The sequence below is a fragment of the Sinocyclocheilus anshuiensis genome, unplaced genomic scaffold, assembly GCF_001515605.1.
Source record: "Sinocyclocheilus anshuiensis isolate Anshui unplaced genomic scaffold, SAMN03320099.WGS_v1.1 scaffold418, whole genome shotgun sequence".
Classification (NCBI taxonomy): Eukaryota; Metazoa; Chordata; class Actinopteri; order Cypriniformes; family Cyprinidae; genus Sinocyclocheilus; species Sinocyclocheilus anshuiensis.
In genome coordinates, this window is record NW_015544131.1 from 1 (window position 1) to 14,499 (window position 14,499).

Below are 14,499 nucleotides of genomic sequence, written 5' to 3' on the forward strand. Positions count from 1 at the left end.
TGATGCGTCACAGTCAAGCAGCAGCAGTGATGAGAGAACGCGCTTCAGAAACAGTTTAGAGAGGAGAAATCAATCTACATATAAAATATTGCTCACAGATTATTGGTCACTTTCTAAACAATAAAAGTATAGCGCATCCACTAGTAATTATATATAAATTAATCGTTTTTTACCAAATATGTTAGAAACGATCGTTAACTTTTTATGCCGATGCACCGAGCGAATCGGGGAATCTTCCCATCCCTAGTACACAGTGACCCATTTCAGTGTATGTCTCTTTAAATAATAATGAGCTACTGCTCAACCCACCCCTCTCTTCCATTGGGCATGTCGACAAAAGATGCGTGAATTGCTGCCTTGGAAGTATATGGCTCGGAGGTGGTCTTATTCAAATAGCTAGCTATCTACGTAGAAACGACCTGGGAGCTCTTACATTCGTCTCCTATAAAATTTCAGAAGTGATCTCAGAAACTTTAGAGTGTGCACCAGGTCAATTGACTCAATATGAGCTCAAACATTCCTACCATATAATATGTATTAATAACCAGATAAGTCAAAGATTGAGACATGTATTTGCCTTTTAGAAAAGAAAGCTTAAAAGAGTTACTGTAAGACAATTATGATAAAGGCATCAGGCACATTTCTATTTCCAGTAGAACAAATGATGTGTCCTATGCACATAAACTTATGTTTCAAAAATCAAGATTAATGTTATCTTTATTTCTGCATAATTTCTTTCTTAATACAGGCTTAACCTTTAGTTTAAAGGGTTACTCCACCCCAAAATGAAAATTTTGTCTTTAATTACTCACCCTCATGTAGTTCCAAACCCGTAAGACCTCTGTTCATCTTCGGAACACAAATTAAGATATTTTTGATGCATTCTGAGAGCTCTCTGACCCTCCCATAGACAGCAATATGAGTAACACGATAAACGTCTAGAAATGTAGCAAGGAGATCGGTAAAATAATACATGCAACATCAGGGGTTCAACCGTAATTTTACGAAGCTACGAGAATACTTTCTGTACGCAAAGAAAACTAAAATAATGACTTTATTCAACAATTAGTCTCCTCCGAGTCACCATTGCGCCATTTTGGAGAGTATCCTCTGAACACAAACAGCGTATGCTGTTCTGTGTCAGCCGCACCACACAGATATGTTGTTTTCGTTCAAATCAAAGCGTAAATAAACGTAGATTCGCTGTGGGTCTGCCAATCTTCATCAGCGTCGTGGCTGGAGGATCCATTGTCTCCGCCTCCAGCCTCTGTGTCCCGGACTTCGCCTCAACCCGTCGACCCAGCGGCTCCACCATGGCTCCTAGCTCCCTCATTTCCACCATGGCCCGACAGTCCACTGGCTCCGCCGGGCTCCCTCATTCCTCCAGCTCCGCCTTGGTCAGTCGTCGACCATCAGCTGCCTTGCGACTCTACTCCTCTGGCTACACCTCGTCCCTTCGTCCCTCCCGCTGTGTCAGGTTGCTCCTTCCCTCCTCTGGTCCCTTGGTCCTCTGTCGCTCCGGCTCCACCGCGGCCTTCCGTATCCCTGCCTCCGCCTCAGTAACCGGATCCATCTGCTCCGCCTTGGCCCTCTGGATTCCTTAGTGTCACCCTGGCTCGTTGGCTCTCTGTCTCCACCTCGGGCTCCACCACCACCTGCTCCGCCGCTGTCAGTCAGCCCCCTGGAGTCGTCAGCCCTTCCTCCACCATGGCTCTTCCCTCTGTCGGCTCCACCATGGGCTGGGTCCCGCCTGGCTCCTCCTGCTCCAAGTCCCTCCTGTCTTCTCCCTGGCTCCTCTTGTTTCCTCCATGGCTCCTCCCTCCATCGTCTCCACCCTGACCCTCCTCCCAGGAGTCCGTCCTCCTCCTGATCCTCCACCTGGGTTGTCCGCCTGCCTTACTGCCAGCCCTTTCGCAACCCCGTCACCATCCCACATTCACTCCTTTGTCCTCCTCCTAAGTCCCCCTCCATACCTCCCTTTGTCTCTGCAACGCAAGGTCGCGCTTTTCGGCAGGGGGCGAACTGTCAAACCCCATTGATGCATTCTGAGAGCTCTCTGACCCTCCCATAGACAGCAATATGAGTAACACGATAAACGTCTAGAAATGTAGCAAGGAGATCGGTAAAATAATACATGCAACATCAGGGGTTCAACCGTAATTTTACGAAGCTACGAGAATACTTTCTGTACGCAAAGAAAACTAAAATAATGACTTTATTCAACAATTAGTCTCCTCCGAGTCACCATTGCGCCATTTTGGAGAGTATCCTCTGAACACAAACAGCGTATGCTGTTCTGTGTCAGCCGCACCACACAGATATGTTGTTTTCGTTCAAATCAAAGCGTAAATAAACGTAGATTCGCTGTGGGTCTGCCAATCTTCATCAGCGTCGTGGCTGGAGGATCCATTGTCTCCGCCTCCAGCCTCTGTGTCCCGGACTTCGCCTCAACCCGTCGACCCAGCGGCTCCACCATGGCTCCTAGCTCCCTCATTTCCACCATGGCCCGACAGTCCACTGGCTCCGCCGGGCTCCCTCATTCCTCCAGCTCCGCCTTGGTCAGTCGTCGACCATCAGCTGCCTTGCGACTCTACTCCTCTGGCTACACCTCGTCCCTTCGTCCCTCCCGCTGTGTCAGGTTGCTCCTTCCCTCCTCTGGTCCCTTGGTCCTCTGTCGCTCCGGCTCCACCGCGGCCTTCCGTATCCCTGCCTCCGCCTCAGTAACCGGATCCATCTGCTCCGCCTTGGCCCTCTGGATTCCTTAGTGTCACCCTGGCTCGTTGGCTCTCTGTCTCCACCTCGGGCTCCACCACCACCTGCTCCGCCGCTGTCAGTCAGCCCCCTGGAGTCGTCAGCCCTTCCTCCACCATGGCTCTTCCCTCTGTCGGCTCCACCATGGGCTGGGTCCCGCCTGGCTCCTCCTGCTCCAAGTCCCTCCTGTATTCTCCCTGGCTCCTCTTGTTTCCTCCATGGCTCCTCCCTCCATCGTCTCCACCCTGACCCTCCTCCCAGGAGTCCGTCCTCCTCCTGATCCTCCACCTGGGTTGTCCGCCTGCCTTACTGCCAGCCCTTTCGCAACCCCGTCACCATCCCACATTCACTCCTTTGTCCTCCTCCTAAGTCCCCCTCCATACCTCCCTTTGTCTCTGCAACGCAAGGTCGCGCTTTTCGGCAGGGGGCGAACTGTCAAACCCCAGGACTGTTTTGTTGTGTTTTCCTTCCCCATGTGTTCCGTGACCTAGTTTTCTATCTGAGTGTATCATTTGATTCAGGTCTCGTTAATTATCCTCATTTGCCAATGTATTTAGTTCTAGTCTGTTCCTGTGTTCCCTCGTCCAGTGTTAAAGTTATCGTGTTGCATGTGTTACCTGCCTGCCTTCTGTGGATTACCTTCTGTGTGGATTAATAATACTGTTTATGTTCATCTTCTTCTTCAAGCGTTCTCTATACACCGAGCACCGTGACAGTTATGCTGTATAAATGTTATAATTTATTTAATTATTATATCTTCATTCACAAATGAATGTCACAATTCCAGCTTCATTAAGCAATGGTGCCAGCTGAGTTTCACATGTGACTGGGTTTTAAGGCTACAGTGGTAATAAGCATTTTGGTACTGTAGTATCCACTTGTGTTGTAAATGTATGAAATAAACTTTTATTTCTAAATTACACAGCCACTGTAGGAGTTTTGCTGCTTTTACTTAACTTAGCTACTTTCAAGCTATAAATAAAGTTTCAGTATTTACAACCATATTTATAAAAAAAAGTCTCTCTAGACATTTTAGCAAATACAATTAAAGGGGTCATATGATGCTGCTAAAAAGAACATTATTTTGTGTATTTGGTGTAATGAAATGTGCTTCTTTCTTTGCGTGAACATTTGGGCGGCGTTATGCAAATCTTCCCACATACTGACGTAGATATGTGGGGGTGTGTTAGAACGAGCCGTTTTAGGTAGGCGTGGTTAACTCTTAACTTTTATAAAGAATATCTCTTTGGATTTGAGACTTTAGTCTTTGCAACTTTACAGATCTTCTTTATGCACCAAGAGCTTGTAACACTTCAAAGAGAAAGGAAAAATTGAAATCGCATCATATGACCCCTTTAAATAAAAATCTGTGTTGAGCTGTCACCTCATGGTGAAAGTACTTATTCAGTTACTTTTAAAATGCTCAACAAAACATGCATCATCACGCATATGACAAACATCAGTTGCATAATTCACGTCATTCAGGAGCTGGGTCACGGGTGTCAAAAGTCTTCTCTTGATTGTGGAGCACACACAATCATCAACTCAGAATACTTCTGTTTTCCATTGTCTTATTTTTTATATTTCCTGGTAACAGTGGCCCCTCCTAATCACCTGAGCCCTATAAAAAGCAATGTGCGACTACAGAGCAAAGTGACTACACAGGGCAAACTGAAGAGAGGATTTTTTTTCTGGTAAAACAAATTATATACTTACATTACTCCTGACAACCTTTATACAAATACCTATATTTGCATTATGTCTGGATCTTATTGTTGTTGTTTAAACTAAATTATATTAATGAATGGATTTACTTTATTTGGTAATCATCTATAATGGCTGGTTGGACACTTGATTATTTATTTATATAGTCTTTGGAAAAGAGCATCTGCTAAATACCTTAAATGTAAATGATGTATATAAATTTTAACAAGCTATTTTTCATATAGTACATTTTCTATTTTCAAGATCTAAGAAGGTTCTAGTTGATGACAATAATTCTACCAATTGTAATAACTACTATGACATAACTGCAGTCATAAAAGTTTCAACAATATGAAGAACACGTTTATAACAAACATAATGAATATATCATTTTCAATAAATAAACTGGAAAGATTTTTTTTTTTTACATCGAAAATCTATTTTATAATCATTCTTTACATGTTTTGATGTACTATGATTTTTGTATAGGTCAATTTCAGATTTGGAAGCAAGAATGTCCCAAACAGTCTTACCCGTGAACTCTTCAACACTCATCATCCAGATTCAACCACCAACACAAACAACACCAGCTGGGACTGTGACAAATGCTCCTGTGCCTGTTTATGTCCAACAGGTCACAGGAGTTTCTCCTCTTTATGGACTACAGGCATTTCTGAAAGGCCAACCAAAAGCCCTTGGGGTGAGAAATTTTTCATAGATCCATATTATTGATTTTTTTTCCCCATTTGTGTATGTCAGTGTGAAGTACGAAAATCTGAACATTAATAAATTATAGAAGAAGAAAAAAAGCAGAGTTGTAAACATTAAAGCATACATGGTTTTTATTGCATAATGTGACTTATTGCCTTGGTGACAATACAATATAAGATGACAAAGACCAATTTAAGATAGCATTTACAGAGTTCATTTACAGTGTACCAGTCACAAAAAAGTGAAAGACCCAAAGAATGTTTTAAGGGTTGCAAACTATCAACAGATCGGCAACAGGGGGGTCACACATTACACAGCTTTTCAATACTTCTGTGCGATCTACACACTATGTTTCACAACAAAACAAGTGAGAACTGATACGGGAAATAATGTAAGATCACACAAGAGATTGGCGTTCTCGCACAAGAATGGATTTATTTCTGTAAAAATGGTAGCCTACAAAAAGCTTTGGCATTTACCTGCGATTTCCACAAAACTGTTGGCAATTGAAAATCAGGGCTAAAATCGTGTAGTATGAAGCCAGCATTTATTGTTGAGGACTATTGCATCTTTGAGCATACATTCAGTATGACTAAAATACTTAAGTACTCCTAATCTCTAAGTACACCTCTATCAGTATGTGAATTCATACATTGAGAATTCCACGCTTGTAGACTATTTTTGGGGTATTTTTCTTCTGCAATCATAAGTCCATAACTACAGATGCTATGAATTTATACTGTAGATTTTGTTTTGATCCCCAAAATTGGAAACTGTTTTACTTTATAAAAGACTATCTTGTCCTACTCTGTACATTTTTCTTGTTCCTCACAGATTGTCCAGATTATGATTGCTCTGTTGACTTTCCTGCTTGGAATCGTGTCTACAGTTCATGCAGAATCCATCTTTGTCTTTAGTGGTATTCCTTACTGGGGGTCGCTCATCGTAAGAAACAATTACAATTAAGTGATCTGTCTTTTATAATTCAAGCTACATGTTTCAACAGAAGCCTCAATTTTGGCCTTTCTCTCTCTTCTCAGTACATTATTGCTGGTTCACTCTGCATTGCTGCCGAAAACAAATGTAATTCACCCTCCGGTTTGTGTTTGGTATGTACACAACACTTGTTACTTTTAGGGGTCCAAGCTGCCCGATATAGACAGGTTGCATTGTAATATCATGATTAGCATTTTGGAGTAATTGATAAAAACAATATTTTAACCCCCTTGAATCATTAAGTGTATTTCTTATCATTTAATTTCCAGCTATAAAAATTCTGCCATTTTTCATACTCCTCCTAGGCTGTTGGTCCAGTCTTCACTAAATTTTGTACATAGCAGCTAGGGATGTTGCTGGAAATTTTTTTATCTAATTGTTTTAGATTAAATGAATCACTGTGATGATATAAGTGAATTAATCAGTCTGTCAGAGCTAATTTTATCCCCTAAGCCCAACACCCAAACTTATTGAAACAATACACATAGCCTACAGGTTATTTTGAGAATTCTTACCAAAATGCATCAAAATTGCACCTGTAGGGGTGCAACTGAAATTCCTTGTAACATAACACTAATTGGACTTGCCTACATTAAAAAAAACATGGCCACTAGTAGCCAATCAAATTACAGCGACTAATAACATAAAGTCTGAATGGCCTGCCTTTATGATAATTGACATATTTGCACAGTATGACAATGCGTGTACCAAAATATATGGTATAAATAGATGGGTATGCTTTTAATATATTTAATCATTTGTTTACATGGTTGTAGTTTTGGTTCTACAAAATATTGCACATTAGGTTAGAAAGCCACACATATTATACTATAAATGATCAAATAATAAAAATGGAAAGGACCTTCAGATAAATACTTCTGGACATGGAACATTTTGAGCTACAAAGGATAACTCCACTATCAATTGAATTTGACCTGTGATGTGACAATAAAACATTATACAGATTATTTTTCTGGACTAACAGTAAGAGGTAGAATTTCCAGTTGTCCCTTTTGACACTAGCATATTTACTATAACCTAAACCAGCGGTTCTTAATCCAATGTATGTAATGTATGCAATCATACATTACGTACAGTTTGTCTGAGCCGTGCATTCTTTGGAACTGTGAGCCTTTATGCAGATAGATTTGATGCATCGCAGGAGATGCAGAATCACTTCTCAGATCTCAAAATACTTTTATAGTGCACAATTAATTTAAACAGTTAGTAATAGGTGTGTTCGACTTCATGCGGTGCTGCACAGACCGAACGGTGACTGACTTAAAGTAGTACATTACATGCCGGTTAGTCATTTACATTTTTTTGAGACAGCGCCGACCCACGTTACTGTGACGTATAGCATCAAAGTACCACGAGAGTAACTGCAGGAGTGCTAATGACGACAGCTGTTTCACGGTTGGATCGAATTCATCACATGACAACAATGATGCGTGTTTCGGGTTTATTCTGACACCTTCAGTTACTGTAGTCGTGATGTTATATTGAGCCACTTTTATCAAAAACACTGATAAAAGTATATTATAAATCCAATTTATTTTTATTTAAATAGTATGTTTATGTTTAACTTTATTCTTGGACAGATGGTGCTGTATTAAGCAGTATATAAAAAAAGTGTTTCTGTTGTTTCATGAAAACGTTTCTGAAATGTCTGTGTATTTAAAAATATTGCATTTTGTTCACTTCATCTGTGACAGAGTAATCAAACACCACACAAGCATCACTACCGGGAGCAGAAAGTGTCCGACTTGATGTATCCGCTTTTAATTCCGCCCCCGACTGCAAGTGGCAAATCTCGCCAATCAGTCTGTGCAGCGCCACATGAAGTCGAACACACCTTATGTCTTAAAATGGTTCTTATGGATTAAGAAAATGTTATGCTGTCACGTATTACAAATACACTTCAAAATTAAATGAATTGCAAATACTTTTGAAAAATGCAAATCCTATACAAATACTAGAAATGATGAAAAATACTTGGGAATTGTTTAAAAAATGGTTACACTTTATATATATTGGAACATTTATGACATTTTGCTTGCTTGGCTGTTTCCTTGATCTTATGATGTCATTATGTTGATGTCTTCTCGCTAGCCAAAGCATTGCTGATCATGGTTTTCCACTATCCATATATCTGCCCTTTCCAATGAACATGACAACACAAAGTAATCTCAGACAACTTAATCCAGATATTTTAATCACATCCACTAACTTGTTTGAAGAACCAATTTAGCCAGTTACCAATCAGTTATCAGGATTAAAAGATCTGGCATCTATCATATCAGGCGTGTTAAACAAGAGAGACGTGCAAAATATGCATATCAGGGGGTTGCAAGGACCAGGTTTAAGCTGACCTAAACTATCAGTGAAGATTGATTGGACTGTAAAGAAAACATATTATTTTTGAAAAGACATTTCAATTTTATCATTTAATAATCTACATAAGCCATTGGTGCTTGAACCCCAGATGATTGCTGCTTGCGTTTATTTATTTCAAGTAGTGTATTTTTTATCACACGCAATACATTTTTCTATCTACGTTAACATGATATGATAACAAAATGTGTTATAGTTTTTCCTAATTCATTCATGTGTTTTATGTTTTTTTTTCTGCCTATAGGTGAGAGGTTCACTTGGAATGAACATTTTCAGTGCTTTAACTGCAGGCATTGCAATTATTATAATTTCAGTGGATTTGGGTATAGGACCAATGTACTACAGTTACTGCAATGATTATGAGTGTTCTGATTTTGAGGAAAGGTATAAGGTATGTCACCAAATTTTGCATTCACATTTATTTAGTAATTGCAATAAGATGACTGTCTGGTCAGTACACTTGTCAAAAGTCAATCCTTAATCCACAATCATCTCTCCAGTCTTTTCCCAATATTTCAGAAATAGCTTATAGATTTATTACTATTAGTGATCATGTATAATGCAAGAAGGCATTGACATTATACATTTGTGTTATTATTATTTGTTGAATTTCCTCTCAGACCCTCTTCTGGGGAATCGGTAGTGTATTGCTGATATTCGCCTTGCTTCAGTTTATCCTCTCCATATATCTGTCAGCATTTGCCTGTAAAGTTTCCTGTTGCTGTTGTCCTCCTTCACAGGTGAGTAATGCATCAAATCAGGGGTTCACAAACTTTTGTCAGCTGAAACTCAGATATGTATATAAAATGGAAATAGTTACTTGAGGCTCATACTTAGGTTCACACTTTACAAGAACCAACAAACACTACAGGTTACATTACAAAGATTTATTTATTTAAATTTTTCACTTTCAAATGTTTAAACCCTCAAGCTTTTAACATGTAAAATTCTTGAACTTTAGTCTTCTGTCCCCAAAAACGTTGGAAATGATGTGAATGTCAATAAAGTGAACTTAGCACACGTTGTGTTTCCAAAGGTTAAATTCGCAGCACTTGCAGAAAAGAGTTTGTGAGAAGCAGCATTTACTGTCGATTTGTACATGATGACAGTACAGCTCTTCATTCATTGCTACCATTTGGTGGATTTTATGTCCCCATGAAACAATACTAGGGGTTTGATGACACACTTAGCTCAAGAGATGATATTGAATAGATGATCATATGTAATAAAAGACAGAACAATATCCAAGCATTGTAAAAGGCATTGCCACAAACTCACCTGACTGATTTCTCTCCTATATGATTTCACATCAGTCACTTGAGACCTTATAACTGCACGAGCTTCTAACTTCTGATTGAAGCTGTGTGACCTTCTAACTTAACTCCTTTCTTCAACTTTCCATCTAATTAATTACATGATGCGCCGATTAATTAATCTAATTAATTACACATAAATTTTGGCTGAGAAATGACACCCCCACTAAAAGATAATTTAAAGTAATCGCTATGTTATATGACTAAAGCATTGAATAGACACTACAAAAAGTTTTGTTTGATATCTAAAAAATATATTTTTTTAATATTCAATATTGCATAAATAATGATTATAAATGGTTATTAATGTTACTCTAAATATGAAACTAAAACCTTCAGTAGGTCACAGCCTTAATGAGTAAATCTTTCAGTCATTCATTCAACTGATTTGTTCAAATGGCTGATTCATTCACAAATTAAGTAAGTGACTGTTTTTATTAATGGCTCATAGAATCATTGACTCGATTGTTTATTGAATTATTGTATAAAGTTTATATTACATTTGCAATCATGCTGATATGTGACAGCTGTTCACCTTGACAAGAAATATTGTCATGTTTAATCTCGTGGTACAAGATCTTGTCACACACCTAAACATTACTGAATATTTTACTGTATATACTGCTTAAAATTTTAATCAACTTTAATACCACATGGTTTTACATACATGGATATACCCTATTAACTCATAATTATCAGTTCCTAAGAATACAAAAAAAAAACTTTTTGAAGCACTTGACAATTTGCCATGTTCCCATTTCCCCTTTTCTCTTAAATTACATAAAATACCATTCACTGTGATACATAATTTTATGTACAAAACCATTAATATAGTTTGTCATTCAAACTCCACTCCACCCTGTTACATTGGTGCTACTTGTCCTTTAAAATCTTAAGCATAATGCCTTAAATCACATTACTTGCTAGAAGTAACAATTTACTTGGAGAGAAAGCAACTTCAAGAACAAAGTATTCGTTTTTCTCTCTACTACTCATTTTTGAAGACTAAAACATAACATGTCCACCCTGTTGTGTCAATTTACACTAGACAAGAAAGTGTATAATAAATAGATTTTATAGATCTATTGATATTTTATGTTGACATTTTCCAAAATGTCATTTTAGAGCTAGTAATGGAGGCTTGAGCCATTGATATGCAGAGATCGAAGTGTATGTAAATTACCTGAGTCTGTGGGTCTCTGTTTAGCAGCAGTGTCTGTAGTAATCACAAAACCTGTAATATTGGAACTGTCTGTCAGTGTTATTACATTTATGGCATTTCACAGTAAGAAGACATAAAATGCTACATGTGGATTTTTCCAAAGGTGCCGTATGTTGCGCAAGTTTTACCTCCGCTGCCCTGTGGTTTTAGGCCCTGTCATTTCCATGATCTTAACAGCTCAGAGGTAAGAGAAGCTTGAAACACCAGTTTTTAATTGGAGTTAGTAAAACAATAAAAACACAAAACATCATTATTTGAATTTAGTGTTGATTGTCCTTGTACTGGAAATGTGTAAAGCACGGAGTAATTGTTTCAATAATCATTATATAGCTAATCATGTTTTTGTTTTTTTTGCAGATACCTGTTATCAGCAACCCTTCCATGCATCACCATCCTGCAGAAATTCCTCCAAAATAAAATGAAAGTAAATAAATATGAATAGTAAAAAACAAACAAAAAGGGGGTGGGTGGCTGGGGGTTGGGTCCTGCAGTTCTGTGTGATGCTTTCATGGGGCACAGGGGTTTCCCATTGGTTTCCTGTCCCTTACCGCTAATGTCCTTTCATTAAAAAAGAGATGAAAGCAAAAAATACAAATAAAAACAGTTGATCAGATAATAATTATATATATTTTTTAAATTACATGTGTAAACAGTAACTTTTCAAGACACTAATAATAGATACTAGTTCCTGATTTTCTTTTGTTAGTTAAGTCAAAGTTGTCTAATCATCAGTGAATCTGGGTAGATTGTTTTGAACAAGTAATTGTGTAATACTGTATAATCTGTAAGAATAAAGTATCCTGAATAAACAACAACAGCCTGGCAGGAGAATGCCACTTTCCTGGAGGACATTCATATAATTAAAACTTCATTAAACAGGAAAATGTGATTCTTAATCATGGGTGATCGACCTGTCTCATTAACTCTTCAATATAGCCTTCCTTTTTTCCTTAAAACATGTTAAACAGATAATTAAATACAGATACAGTAAAACTGTTTTAACAGGGATTATGCTAGAACTAAGTTAGAACAAACAACTTTATATTGTTTTAGTCATGTCTTTAACCCAAAGTGACGTACATCTTCTGAGAACTGTCCTTGTGTCATGAAGTGCCAAAATGTGACCTAAATACTCTGCTGAGAACTCAAGAAACATTAATTACAATATTTGCACCCTGGTAGACTAAAGCCCTGTACTGAACAGAGGAGAAACTGCTTCTAAAGCTGTGATGAAACTGTGTTTACCTCAGTCAGGGCTTTTTGGGTGGGCGTAAGAGTGGGAATAACTTGATTTTTTAATGACTTGATGTTTTAATGATGTATGTAGGTTCTTTATTAATGTTACTTAACAGTAAAAGAGCATTTTGATTTGTGAGTATTGGAAGGGATAAACTGCAACATCGTTTTGTGGTTTTTAAATGCATTATCTTATAAAAAGGAAGGTATTGTGTAGTGAAATGTCAGGTTTTATGTTCTTGTAGAAGTGGCTAGTTTTATCACCACTCCTAACCACCTGAGCTCCACCTGCTTCATTCTGGGAAACAGCATCAGCAATTACAGTTATGCCATAAAATATGCCTTATCTCATCTCAGACAAGTAACCTATTAACAACAGGGGGGAAAAAGTGCAAAACGACCTGAGGACTGGATTTTTCCCCCTGGAAAAAAATATTATATACTTAAAAATGCAGACAAAAAGCAGTAGTCGTCAATTGTGGTTTGTTTAGTTTTGTTTTAAATAAAAATGTTATTAATGAATGGTTTTGGTTATAAGTGGATTTATAAGGGCTGGTACAGCGCTTTTTTTAAATGTCTTTGAAAAATAACATCTGTTAAATGATGTAAATGTAAATAGATCCACCTAAACAATCTGTTTGGAATACAGTATTTGTGAAGATTCTCTATTAAGAAGGGGTCTAATGAGGGTGAGGGTCTAATAGAATCATCCTAGCATCCAGCTCACAACATTAACTCTACTCATTTATAATATTGTGTTAAACAGTCTAAATACCACATTTCTGAAAATAAGATAGAACAAGTTAAAGTTAAATTCATAGACTGATTTTTTTTTTTTAGTTATTTAAAAAGTCTATTTTATAATCATATCCTTTGCATGTCTTGATTCAATATGAGGTCACCCAGATAGCACATGTACGTCTGCAAGATGTCTGTTAAAGATCTCTTGATCTGGAAAGCATCTGCTTTGGACAAATATCTGACAGACGTCTTTCAGATGTCAGTTTTACATACATTCTAAATCATAAACATCTTAAAGACATCTAATAGACGTCTATTTGACATCTAAAAGGAAACGTCCTATAGACGTATTGCAGATGAGCAAACACTCTAAAAAATACGTCTTGCAGATGTAAATGCAGACATCAAATAGACGTCTCCGAGATGTATGTGTGCTATCAGGGCAATTTCAGATTCATTAACCTGTCTCAAGAATGTCAAACATGTCACATCCTTTGAATTTGCTATTCAGTTTCAACCCTCTATTCAAACAACACTGGTGCTCCTGTGCCTGTTAATATACAAGTGGTGGGAGTTTAAACTCTGCATGGACAGACACTTTTAAACAGTCAACCAAAAGCCGTTGGGGTATGGAAATAGAATTGTTGCATAATTTAATCTCAGAGTTTCACAAACATGAATTAAATTCTCAAAACAAATAAAATGAGATTTCAAATAAAAAAAACATTCACAAATATCTTCTTCTGTCACAAACACAACTTTGCCTGGCATTCATTTGTGAATCGCATTCTGCACATTTGTAGATCTCTGCACGCATTTGTGGATCACTCCCTGTACATTTGTGAATGGCTTTCCGTGCATCTGTTGATCGCTGCGCGCATTTCTAGATTTTTAAATGTTTCTAGACCCACTGTCTACTCAAGCCACTCAGATAACAGCAACACTTCACTGACCAATCGTAGCATGTTCCCGCTATAGCCAATCACGTTTTGTTTTACATTCAGGATGGTCTCTTTCTGAAATAACTTCATTCATCTGCACAGGCTCAAATAGGAAATATAAGTAACATAAATTTGGTATAGTAAAAGATTATTAAAATTGGATTTCGTTACACCATTAGACTGTGTATCAAGCCAAGCCACAGTATTATACTTTACATGCCTTTGAAAATGCCAGAGAAACAGCATTTCAAATCACGGCTATGGGAACAATGCTACATTGGACGAGGAATTCACATGTGATAAATGCAGGGAAATAGTTAGGCTGACAGAGAAGATTTCAGAATTAGAGACACGCATCCAAACATTAATTGAGGACAGTAAGAATGTGAGGGCTCTAGATATGGCTTTGGATGCGACTAGCTCAGGGAGCCCTGTACATTGTTCGGTTCCAGTTACAATGCCTTTGCAGCAGGGCAACTGGGCAACTGTG

At 38.0% G+C, this 14,499-nt stretch overlaps 1 protein-coding gene across 1 annotated transcript; it reads left to right on the top strand.

Annotated features, from left to right (window-relative positions):
* Positions 1–4,417: 4,417 nt before the first annotated feature.
* On the top strand, positions 4,418–11,508 carry LOC107694885 (membrane-spanning 4-domains subfamily A member 4A-like). The gene is made up of 8 exons (XM_016494607.1): positions 4,418–4,445; positions 4,956–5,155; positions 6,001–6,111; positions 6,207–6,275; positions 8,801–8,947; positions 9,177–9,296; positions 11,195–11,275; positions 11,449–11,508. Exons 2-8 carry the CDS (start codon positions 4,970–4,972, stop codon positions 11,506–11,508), a joined length of 774 nt encoding a protein of 257 aa, XP_016350093.1. The 5' UTR covers positions 4,418–4,445; positions 4,956–4,969.
* The last annotated feature ends 2,991 nt before the right edge of the window (positions 11,509–14,499 follow it).